Source organism: Nannospalax galili, unplaced genomic scaffold (genome assembly GCF_000622305.1).
Source record: "Nannospalax galili isolate Female #2095 unplaced genomic scaffold, S.galili_v1.0 scaffold1152, whole genome shotgun sequence".
Taxonomy (NCBI): Eukaryota; Metazoa; Chordata; class Mammalia; order Rodentia; family Spalacidae; genus Nannospalax; species Nannospalax galili.
Genome location: NW_008331648.1, coordinates 106,996 through 119,314, shown reverse-complemented (window position 1 = coordinate 119,314; position 12,319 = coordinate 106,996). Strand labels below are relative to the sequence as shown.

At 51.4% G+C, this 12,319-nt stretch overlaps 1 protein-coding gene across 1 annotated transcript; it reads left to right on the top strand.

Annotated features, from left to right (window-relative positions):
* Positions 1–226: 226 nt before the first annotated feature.
* Positions 227–10,244, top strand: LOC103728806 (disintegrin and metalloproteinase domain-containing protein 21-like). The gene is made up of 5 exons (XM_008826782.2): positions 227–262; positions 1,199–1,302; positions 5,293–5,377; positions 6,662–8,904; positions 10,208–10,244. The coding sequence occupies exons 1-5, from the start codon at positions 227–229 to the stop codon at positions 10,242–10,244; spliced, it is 2,505 nt and encodes an 834-aa protein (XP_008825004.2).
* Positions 10,245–12,319: the final 2,075 nt, after the last annotated feature.

Genomic DNA, 12,319 nt, shown 5'->3' with positions numbered 1-12,319 from the left:
CCCAGATGGCCAACCTTCTCATCCCTGAGCTCCCAGCAGGAGCCAGCGTGTGTGTGGGGCTTTGCACAGGACCCTCTGATCCTCCATCACTGCAGGTAAGGCAGGGTAGAGTGGGAGCCTCTCCAGAGAAGGGCAGGGCAGGGGCACTCAGTTCTGGGAATTCAGGCTGGTGAACTCTGGCATGCAGCATGTGCCTTCATATCCATCCTCTGTGCCCCCTGACGTGATGGTCCAAGAAGGGCCCAGAACCTACCCTCCTGAGGTGAGCAGGAGGCTCAGAGCTACTCTTGCCCCTTTGTGGCCTCCACCTTCTTTCTAACCAATGAGCTCCTATGCAGCGGAGGTCAGACTCAGCTTCAGCACGTGCTCCTGTCGGCCTCCTGCAGATCCAAGTCCAGCCAAGCATCTCCTTGTGGTCCCTGAGCAAGGAAATTAGTCCTTTGATGGGGCTGTGATGGGGGCACTTTTGCCTTATGGGTGCCAGGTAGCGATGGACAAATCAGAGGTTTCTGAGTGACTTCGTGGGGGCTGAGACCAGCCTGGAGGGTTCCCCTGGGCTCTCTTGGGGAACGATCTTTAGAGCCCTTCTAACAGGAAGAGCAGTGATCATGGGTGGAAGGCCAGGTGGCTTCTGCTGGTGTGGCTGAACTCTGGGTTTGAGGCTGTTGGGGGCAGAGGCTGGGGTGCTTTGCGGGTCCCTGTGGTCACTTTGGAGCATTGTTCAGTGGGTAGATGCTCTGTGAAGACTAGCAGCCAGGATTCCGATGCAGATCCTTAGATGCCAGCTCCTCCAGACCCACCATGGCTCTGAGCTGAGGAGTCTGCAGGGGCCCAAAAGTTTCCACTGTGTTTTTGTTACTGGGTCCATCACTCTGGGGGTACCCGTAATAACACAGTAGCATGTCCTTTCACAAAAAGCCCTGCCTATGGAAGGGAGTCCTAGCTCTGCTGGTCCAGGGTTCAGCCGGGAACAGAGAGCAAGCAGTGCAGAGTCTCTCAGAGTCCATCTTAAGCCAAGGTCCAGCATCCCCTCCTGGGCTTGTGTCTCTTCAGGAAGGGCTTGGGACAGAAGCAGGTCACTGGCAATGCAGCAAAGCATCGGGCTGCTGTGGAGGGGCCTGACTGTTCCTCCTTCCTCCTGCTCCTGGTAGATCCAGGAGGAATGCTCCATCTGACTGTGCTTCCCCTGTGCTTGCAGATTGGCCAAGTTTGCTCAAACGTGGTGGGGACCCACAGTTCCCCGTTTTCTGTTGCAATCCATGAAGTTCCTTTGCCTGTGACTTTCTGTGTCACCTGTGGGAGGTAACTCAGGTCAGGGCCAGTGGGTTTTGCACATGGACGGACATTGCAGGCCCCACTTGGCACATGCTGCTTGCAGCCCCTTGGCCCTGTGTGTTTCAGGGTGAGCTTTTGAGCAGAGCCTGTGCCACTGTGGGAGTAGCAATAACCCCGTGTACAGTATTCTCACTGTGACATAGGCCCCCACAAAATCCCGGGCCATCGCTGCTGTCACAAGCCACCTGGCTGGCTCAGGGCAGGCTCTGCAGTGGCATCTATTGTTTCTAGTGCACTTGGGTCTGAAACTTAAGCCAAGGCTGACTCTGACTCAGACCTCTGAGGTTTCTGGGTGGTCCTGGGGTGACATCTCGGTCTAGGAGAGGGGGTCACTGTGACATAGGCCCCCACAAAATCCCGGGCCATCGCTGCTGTCACAAGCCACCTGGCTGGCTCAGGGCAGGCTCTGCAGTGGCATCTATTGTTTCTAGTGCACTTGGGTCTGAAACTTAAGCCAAGGCTGACTCTGACTCAGACCTCTGAGGTTCCTGGGTGGTCCTGGGGTGACATCTCGGTCTAGGAGAGGGGTCTCCTGGTGAGCTAGCCATACGCATCCCTCCCTCCTATGCCTCTGCCATGCCTGGCAGGGCTCTTGGGTGGGGTTTTCCTGGTGGTGTCTGGCGGCTCTGGGTCTCTATCTTCATTCTTTTCCATGTGCCCCTTACAGTTCCCTTGTCCCTAATATGACCAGAAGATTTCGTTCACTCTTTCCCAACCTGGTGTCTGATCCTGGCAGCCACTCTAGGACTGTAGTCAGACCCTGAACATTTACCACCGCTGGAACTCCAGGCAGCAGGGACAGCACGAGCGGAGTGGGCACAGAGATGTCAACTTTCAGTCCTCTGAGGGCTAAGTGGTCACATGGCCGCCTCTTCCCAGTCCTGCAGCAGGAGTGGCTCCTTGTAAGCCTGGTGCTAGGAACAAACAGGCTGGTGCTAGGAACAACCAGGCTGTTGTGTCCTGGTGGCTCTGGAGGGGCTTTTGTTTGTGGTTCTAGAGAGAGGTGGGATGCTGCCCTGGTCCTCTCCGTCTGGGGAACCTACTCACCTGCATTTCCACCTGTGCCCTGATGGCTGGGCCTTCATCATGGTAGCAGGAAGCCCCGCTGTCTGCAGTGCCATGTCCATTTGGCCATGGACCCCTTTCAGGACCCATCCTGGAAATTTAGGGGGCATCATCACCACTAGTTCTAGGACAGGTTCAGGGCAGTCAGGACTGAGGGATGCTGGCTATTCACCTTCTCTATCACTGCAGGATGGCTATGTGCTGTGCTGTTCCTGTCTAGCTCTGGTACCAGTTGGTGATTGTCTGGGTGCCTGGGCACAGGTGTCTAGTTTTAGAACCTATTTTTTTCTGGTGGTGTTGGCTCTTTTAAGACACAAGCCCCACAGAGATGCCTAGGTGTCTTGGAGCCTTGTCTTACATTTTTTTCCCAGTGATGGTTTCGTGAGTTTTCCTGTTTAAAGTTAGCTCTAATCCTTAGCAAGGTGTCGTGAGAATTAAAACAGCTGATACTAGTTAAGGTAGCTGAGCCAGGCTTTTCAGAAACTGCTAACAGTAGGGGAGAAGCGGGCCTCTGCTCCTGTTGGTGCCAGATAAAGGCCTTCCTAACCGAGAGGGGCGGTGGGAAGAGGAGCCAGGCACTGCAGAGTTGGGGAAGTAAAAGATTACCAGGAGTTGTCTGGAGTCCAGTCCAAGGATGAGGGTGGCTGCATTTGAGGGTTGCTGTGGTTGATGTCATGATTCTGTCCTCCTGTAGATATTGGGGGACACATGTCCCACTTCCTGATGTGCATTGTGGGAGAGGCTCTGGGATCCAGAAAGATGCTCCTGGGATGTAAGATACATGGACATCTTGCATGGGAAGATTCACAATTGAAGGCCTCTTCAACAGATGCCTGAAGAGTGGGGGGCAGGTGCCAGCTGGCCAGTCAGTTCTCTCTGTGTAAACAGCTAGGGTACCCTAGGACAGGACTTAGTGCAACAGCCTTCAAATCTTGGATGCTGTGGTTGAAATTGGTTGTTTCTTCATGCAGGAGCTTGGAGGGACTTGGCACGTGGATGGAGTGAGAGCTGTGTGGGAGGTGTTGGGCAGGTGTCATTGAGGTGTGGCTTGCTGGAGGTTGGTTGTGGTTTGCTGTGAGGAAAGTGGTCATATAACAAATGACTCACTGTGCAATTCGGTTCTCGCTCTTGCAAGCTCTGTGCCTGAAGGCGCTTGCTGCCTTTGTAGTTAGCTCTGGAATGGGCCCAGTGTATGTGCTAGATGGGCCCAGTGCCTGCCATGATCTGAGTGTCGGGAACTGGACCCAGGGGAATCTGGGTACCTGGGCTGCCCTGCTGGAACCAGTCAAGGGCTGTTCTGCTAGAAGGTTCTGCATCTTTCTGCTTTTCTGTAGGAGCAAGTGGATGCTTTCCAGTCTGGATAGCTAGATACCAACTGTGATTTCCTGCAAGGTGCCCTGGTAAGCCCAGGTTTATGTAGGAGGACACCTCAGTGGATCCTTGCGAATAACTGATAAATGTTAGTTGTTTAGGTGTTTTGGTAGGAATATTTAACCAACTGGATTTTGTCTTGTAACACTACGCCACATGTAGCCCCCTAAGACTTCAGTACTGTAAGGATTAAACACTCTTGGGCAATACCACTGGAAACGGGGTACATTAGAGCCATCCGGATGCCTGGGCTTCTGTGGGCTCGCTTCTCTATAGGGTGGAAGAAGAGAGAAAGTAACTGCAACTCTATTCAAGCACCTTAAACCAGAGGAATTCAGGATCACCGCTATAGGAGCAGAGCCAAGATAGTGGGGGGTTGACTGGGCTCAGCAGGGAACCAACTGCAGGTGGAGACTCATGGTCTGGGGGGTAGGGGTGGGGTGGGATGTAGAGATGACTGGGGGCGGAAAGACAGGACCAAAGTCACTGAGGAGACATCAAGGTCTGACCAGACTCTACGGTGATGGAGGAGGAGGAGCCCAAATGGTGCGGGTCTTTCTAAGCAGACTGAGCAGGGAGCTGCTACCCCTGGATTTCACAAGTACGTGTCCAGAGGAGGCTGGAAGAGGGCACAGGAGGCCGGACTACGGTCTTCGTCAATATCGAGATTGTAAAAACTCCGGGCCACTGCCCTGTTTTCCACCAGTGTTTACATTTATCTGTGCCACACCCCGTGTGACCCGTGAACAGTTGTGCTGGATCCTCAGTGGGCGGGACTAGGGACAACGGTGTGTAAACACACACCTCTGTGGGTCTGGTAGTTTTGTCACCAGTGACTTAGGATGTACTTGGCTGGTTGGGACCCTGTCTCTGAACCTGGCCTGGCAGATCATGCAATGGTGCAACTGGCCACCAGAGGGCACCTGAGCTCTGTGTTGTAATCAGTACCAGGGAGCTGAAGTGACCAGCCAATGTGGCCTGACCCCCCAGGGCTCTGACCACCCACAGGGCTGGGTCTCTATGCTGGACCCCGCCTGTCAGGGTGTCCCACCAGGGCCCAGGAGCCCAACAGCCTACAAGAAGGTCCTGGAGACAGGTGCAGAGGAGGGAGGGAGGTGGGCTGGAGACGCTGCCCTTGAGCATCCACTGATTGTATTGAAAGCCCGACTACATCCCTTTACTTCAGTCTTATACCTTCTTTGTGCCTGGTGTGGCCCTCTGTTCATGCGAGATGTGGGGGTTCAGTCGGCAGGAGCCTAACTCGGGCCTTGGGATCTCCTGCCTGTAACTGTGCACAGGAGGTTGAGCAGAGAGACCATCATAGAACCACAGGGGATGCCAGCCTTGAGGTGCTTTCCCCGGCAGCAGTGTAAACCCACACCGCCAAACTGATCACCAAAGATCGAGCACATGCCCCTCCCCCCCGTTCTAACTAGGGACAGGGTATGCATCTCTTTTCTCCATAGCTAGGGAGAGCAGGCTCTCCCACCCGCCTCTCAATCCCTTCCCCACCTGCCCTAGTAAGAGCCTCTTGTGGCCACTAGATGCAGTGCAACGGGTGGCCACACGGAGGCAGCAGAGGTTTGCTCGTGTGGGCCCAAACCTGGTGCGAGCATGCCCCCTGCTTCGCCTGTTGGGAGGGTGCAGTTGCTTCGGGAGTAGTTTTTTTTCTCATGCTTCGATTAGGTATGTGCTTTTGAGAGGAGGCGAAGTGATAAAACCACGTCTGTGCTCACATCAGGTGGAGGGCACCCGCCACCACGTGACCCCTACCCATCTCTACCACTGTGGACCTAGATCACCTGTCTGCACCAGTGTTTGCCGCATCTCCATGTTAGTCTCCCCCTTTTTCCAAGTTCTTTGGAGGACATCCATAGGATGCTGCTCCTTCTACAAAAATAAAGGATGTGATGCAGGAAGGAGAGAGGAGGACCAGAAGGAGCTGATGCTGGAGGAGGCCGGTTTAGTCCCCAGCACCCTGGAGGGAGGGTTGCTTCTGGGCTCAAACTTCCACCCCGGCACAGGAATCACATGGTTTAAATAGAATGAGGTTTGTGAGACGGAAACAGAATACACATGGTTTGGAAGATAGTGTGCTTTTTGCTTCTCCTTGTGGCCTGGTTGTGAATGTTCTCTCCCCACACAAAGGGAGACCCCGGGGAAAGTCTGTGAAGTACTTATTCACACCAGCAGAGGCCTCTGGCATCTCTTGCTGGGAACCGGCCAGCATGCACATTTGGTCAGGAAAGAAACACATTAAAGACTAGAGGAGCTCAGAGATCAGGGACAAGCTGTGTTCACAAGAGATAGGGGAATGGGGAATCCTGGAGTTCAGAGATACCCAGATAAACTACTCAGAAATCTCACACAGTATTGGAGAAAAATTAATACTAGATTCACTGATCTGGAAATACCACAGCTCTCAAGCAAACCCACAAAATGATTAAACCATTTACAGTTTACAAACTAATTAAAATACATGTTTAGAAAAATAGGGAAAAAGTTAACAACTGAGAAGACTAATATTCACAGTGTTCACGTCCACCTTTCAAAAAGGTGAGGAGAAATTTTGACTCCTTAGAAACTGCCCCACAGTAACATGGGGACCAAATAGAGGAAGTAAAGATGTGGTAATGATCTTTTACATACCCCAAAGCCGAAGAAAGGATTGTTCAGGGGTATGCTGCTGCTTCCTCTGTTTCCTCCCAGGTGAACTCACAGGCATCACCCTTGCCTCTATCCTCTACCTCAACCTCAGGTGACACATAGAGGCCCACCCCTGTCACACCCAGTGTCTGTTACCTAAGTCCCCAGGTTGCCTAGGTAGCCACCAGGGCTAGGAGCCTGAGGAAGCCCTTTGATCTCTGCCAGTGTTTCCTTGGCTGGGCAGTGGCCACAGCAGAGGGTTCGAGCTTCACCCAGGGTGCCATCCCCGAGCTGGGACATGAAGCTAGCAGAAAGACCTATGATCCCCAGGGTCCTCCTCTTGCTGGTTACACTCTGGATGCTCCTGGTTCCAGGCCGGTGTTCTCAAGACCGTCCATCATGGCGTTACATCTCTTCAGAGGTGGTCATTCCTAAGAAGGAGGTCCACCGCGGCAAAGGCCTCCAGGTGTCAGGACGGCTGTCCTACAGCTTGCGTTTTAGGGGCCAGAGGCACGTCATCCATCTGCAGAGAAAGACACTTCTTTGGCCCAGACAGTTGCTGCTGATGACTCAAGATGACCAAGGAGTCCTGCAGATGGATTACCCTTTTATCCCTTCAGACTGTTACTATCTTGGCCACCTGGAGGGGATCCCTCAGTCCATGGTCACTGTGGATACCTGCTTTGGGGGCCTTAAAGGGATCATGAAGTTGGATGACCTGGCCTTTGAAATCAAACCCCTGAAGAATTCACCCAGGTTTGAACACCTAGTTTCTCAGATAGTAACCGATGTTAATGCAGTGAAGACTACACAAACCCTGGGGCGTAAGGAGCGTACAGACCTCCACTTCTCCACAGCCAATCCTGCTGTGGTTCCCAGAATGTCTAGCAAGGACTATGCTTCCCACGCAGGAGCTATGAAAAGCCAAGTTCAAGCAGTCCTAGAAGTATACAAAATGAGTAACAATTTGACGGCTTGTACCAGGTATATGCTGGAGATATTTAGTTTAGTTGACACCTTTTGGCAGAGTCTTCATGTACAATTTTATATTTTTATCTTAACCATATATAACGTTGTTCAACCATTCGACGTTTCTTATGACGTACCAGGAGGTGCCAGTCACACTTACTATGTGACTAACTTTTTTAACAAGTTGAGGCCTGATGTGTCCGTTCTGGTTGATAAATCAGGGCCCCAAGATGATGCAAGTTACCCAGTTTCGGGAAGTATGTGTGGGTCTGATGGCCTGGTTACTGTTGGCATACTTCACAGAAATGTTTTGGGGGTAGCTATTGCAGCAACCAGACGCCTTGCTCTGAGCGTAGGTCTGGAGTATGATAATCCCGAATACTGTATTTGCCAGAGAAGGGCCACCTGTATCATGTACCCGTACCCCATTTTAACAGACGCTTTCAGCAACTGCTCCCTTGTGAAGCTACAACAAATAGTCAGCGTCCCCGACGATTTGGCCTGTATTTTCCATCAAAATTTCGTGTATCTTAATAAAAGTATAACACACGTTCGCTGTGGAAATGGCATCGTGGAGGAAGCAGAGGAGTGTGACTGTGGATCATTCAAGTTTTGCTATGCCAACGAGTGCTGCGAAAGCGACTGCAAGCTCACGGCTGACAGCATTTGTGACAAGGGAACGTGCTGTGCCAACTGCACCTACACTCCTGCAGGGACGCTTTGCAGAACTATCGAGAACATATGTGATCTGCCAGAGTACTGTGATGGACGCAGCATCACATGCCCCAAAGACATTTATTTGCAAGATGGAACCCCGTGCACAGAAGACGGCTATTGCTTTCGCGGGAACTGTACCGACCGGAACATGCACTGTAAGGAGATCTTTGGAGCAAACGCTCACGACGCTGCCAAAGTCTGCTACAGCATCAACAAGGAAAGATACCGATTTGGGCATTGTTCAAGAGAGGAGACGAGCCTCAGATACAAGGCTTGCACTAGTGCAGATATGTTCTGTGGAAGGCTGCAGTGCACCAACGTCACCCACCTTCCACGGTTGCAGGATCATGTTTCATTCCATCAGTCCGTTCTTTTTGGGGTCCCATGTTTTGGGCTGGATGAACACCGTGCGTCAGGAACGACAGATGCCGGAAAGGTGAAAAGCGGTGCTCTGTGTGCATCGGGAAGGTTCTGTGACCGAGGTTCTTGTAACGGGTCTGTGTTTAAGCTGAAGTATGACTGCACCCCAGAGAAGTGCAATTTCAGAGGAACTTGCAATAGTAATCGCAACTGCCATTGCCATGTAGGCTGGAACCCTCCACAGTGCGTAGGAGAGGGACCCGGCGGGAGCATAGACAGTGGACCTCTTCCAAGGACATTCCGCTCCGTAAGACAGAGTAGGCAAACGGTGGCATACTTAAGAATGATCTTTGCTCGTATTTACACCTTCGTAGCCTCGCTGCTCTTTGGGTTCGCCTCCAGAATAAAAATTCTTAGGCTTGTCAAGGTTGAGGAAGTCAAGCTGCCACCTGGTCATCCTCTTGCTGCTCCTACTCCCACGGCTACTGCTGCAGACCGGTAAGAAAAACGAGGCGGCCTCCTGGCCCTGTGAAAGCAAGGAGAACGCAGGAAGGACGTCTGAATGTCAGTGGAACACGCGCAAGTCTCAAGCCCACAGTTCTCGGCTTCTGTGGGGCACACAAGGGTTTTCTCTCACATCCTTGGGACGCTGGGGGCCTTGGCTTCTGAAGCCAGCTGTCTTTGCTGCTGTAGTGATACTCTGGAATAAATCTTTCAGAACTGCACATTGGTTTCTTCTGCACCTTTGATAAACTGTGAGGAGCCCTGCTGAGCTTTCCTCTCTTGTAGCAGGAGGAGACCTGAGTTTGGGCCTGAGGGTTTTGGCTTGGGGTCTCTGGTCTCAGGATTAGTGGAAGTTGTTGGCACCTCTTAAAAGCATATCCAGAATATTTCTATGAGACACGGTTCTGGAGCACTGAGCTCTCCCCAGTGTGTGGCGTGCCCCACCCCTTGTCACCATCTTTACCAGGTTCCCCCCTTCCCACAGCTTATGGATGAGACTTTCCGGGAGACTGCTCACAGGGTGCTGAAGAGGTGTGGAGGGAATGAACGCAGAGTTCAGATTCAGTTGAAGAGACTTACAGAAGTGGAACTAATGCTAGTCAGGCAACTGATGTTTAGAATGCATGAGACACAGACCCATGGATCACCAATCAAACCACTCATACTTCATGGAAACTGCCTCTTCAGAGTCCCGTTTCTATAGGAATGGGATGCTTGCTATGGCTCCTTGCTGCTCTGACCCATGCTCTCATACTTCCTAATAAACTCCAGGGAAGACAGGTGGGCAGCATAACAGCCACCCCTGGGTCGCTAAGCAGGAAGGGATAATGGGACCAAGTTTTTAGTATGAATGTGGAGCCTATGCAGATGAAACCCTTCAGGAGGCCACAGAGCCCATTCACTGAATCTTTAACCCAGACAACAGCTCACTAAGGTCTTTTTCTTCCTTGTATGTATAGTTTCTGATGCTGTATCTGCCTTAGCCGCTGAGTGGATATTTCTCTTCTAATGTTAGAGAAAGGCAAGGTTCATCTAGCACGGTGATCACTAACCACAGCCACAGCACCTGTGACTGAGCTGTGTAAGGATTGACCACAGGAGACCTTGTTGCTGGACTCTTTCCTGGAGGGAAATCATAAATGATGTCTATACTCCTAATAAGGTCCCAACAACAAATCGAAGTTTGAAACTATCTAAGTTCACCCTGGGGAGCCAGTGAGTTCATTGGGCTTACCTCCAGAGCCTGGGTGAGGAGTTACTGGCAGGACCAGAGGTGACCCCAAGGCATCCACCCTGGAGGTTCTGCACTGAGCATAGATGATGGCTCCTTCATGGCTGCGTAGAGGAGCCCCTCTCAATTAACCTTCCCCAACCAGATCTACATACCAGACCTGAGGTCATGTACCATTAGGGCAGAATTGGATACAAATGGAGACGTGGCTGGAAGCTAAGGAGAGGATCCAGTGTCCTTCTCCAAGCCCTCTTTTAGGAGGGAATGCCACTGTCCACAGGCCCAATCCTGATGGACTCTTGCCTGTAGGCACAGCTCACCTTATGAGGATAGCAACAGTTTGTCTCAGAGAACAGCACCTTCCAACATTCTACCCCTGGGCCTTGGAAGGGGTGACTTGAACTTACAATAGTCTGACTGTTCTCTTCCAGTTCTGGTGCGGTACCAAACCTGTCTGCCTGCTCATTCATCTCTCTGTCTCCAGAATACAGCTGTTGGTGGGTCTTGATGGCATTGTTTTTGCTACAAAACTCAAGTGAGGGAAAGGAAGAAAATGAGAAAATGCCCACATCGTCACTGACAGCAGTGATAACCTATGACCATAAACACAGATGCTGGGCTGCTTCTCAGCCAGTACATCATAATCATTTACCAAAGGTACAGCGGCTGCTGCTCGTCTCGGGCCTGTGACTTCCCTGGCCACAGGTTTTTGTCCAAGTTCCCAGTACCAGATGTGAATTGCCCCTGTGAAGTGGGTCTTGACCAATCAGAAAGCTGGCTTTATCCATACCCACTCATGGCATTATTGCAGCAGCTCACAGGTCTTGCCTGACTCTCTTCCACCATGAAGCATGCAGGATCCAGGCGCTACAAGAGTTAGCCTGCAGGGAGGGAACAGTTCTGGCTCAGTCAAGTCTTGCAACCCAAGCATTCGAGGTCTTCAGGGCTAGGGCTTTACCACTCAGTTTGGGAATACAGCCGACATCCTAGCTATAGTCATTATTGGTTGAGGAGCCTGTAGGGCCTTTGTTCAGTAGCTCCCAGGGAGATGATTCACCAGAAGCACTGGGATTCTAAGAACCTTATGTCTTCTGGGAGCCTCTGTTCTCATTCTCACAAGATAACTTTGTTCACTTTAGTATCTATGGGCCCGGGCTGCTGCAGAGGGTATCACCTGTGTCTTACCTAGCCATAAAGCTCCTAAGAATTTCATGACTGAACCTGGCCCTTGCACCCTTTGTGAGCTGATTTCTCATCCTTACTCCTTCAGATGCACTCACGTGTCTCTTAAATGGGTCTCCAAATCTGCAAACTACTTAAAGGTTAGCAATATGGCTTCTATATATAGTAAAATCCTTTTACAGGAGATGGGCAAGACAACAAGGTGAATTCCTGGGCCACCATTCCATAGCAAACCATGGGCTTATGGAAATAAGCTTGATGAATCACTCTGACATGCTATTGTCATCTGTTTTGAGCAAGTGTCAGGTGATAGGAGAAGTTCACAGTTAAGACAATAAAGTAAATGGTTAGCAAGGTCTAATACAGCGTACGATGCCACTGGTCCATATAAATTGACTGCCTCATCCAGGAGCACTTTCATAGGGCCTCTGTGCATTTTTCTCACCCCTGAAGAACTTGGCATGTCTGGCTGTAGCTGCTTAGTTTGACCTAGGGCAATGGGGGAATTGTGCCCCACCTCATTGGTTATGCGTGCACTCGCCTCCTTGGCTACCCTGCCTGGCAATCCAGCCTGGCAGTGTGAGCTGCTGCCTGGACCGAAAAAGGACATTGCATTAAAAGGATAATTATTCTTCCTCTTTTCAGTACAGCTTAAAGTGAACCCGCTTTCCTGAGGGCTGGTGGACCTGTGGCTAGCATAGCACCTCAGCTGCAGCTAGCTCAAGCCTCTCCATTGGCCATACCTGGCTGCTGAGAGCCCCTGGCTGAATGAATACTCTCTGTGCCCAGGAGAGCAATGTTTACAAGGGTGGCAGCTGCCCATTCCCCAAGTCAAACTTGATCCTTTTTTACCTGTATGACTCTATCACCATATCTGTCGGCTGGTGTTCACTGCCTGTGATGTTCTTGGGAGCCTTGAGGAACCACGCACAACTCGAA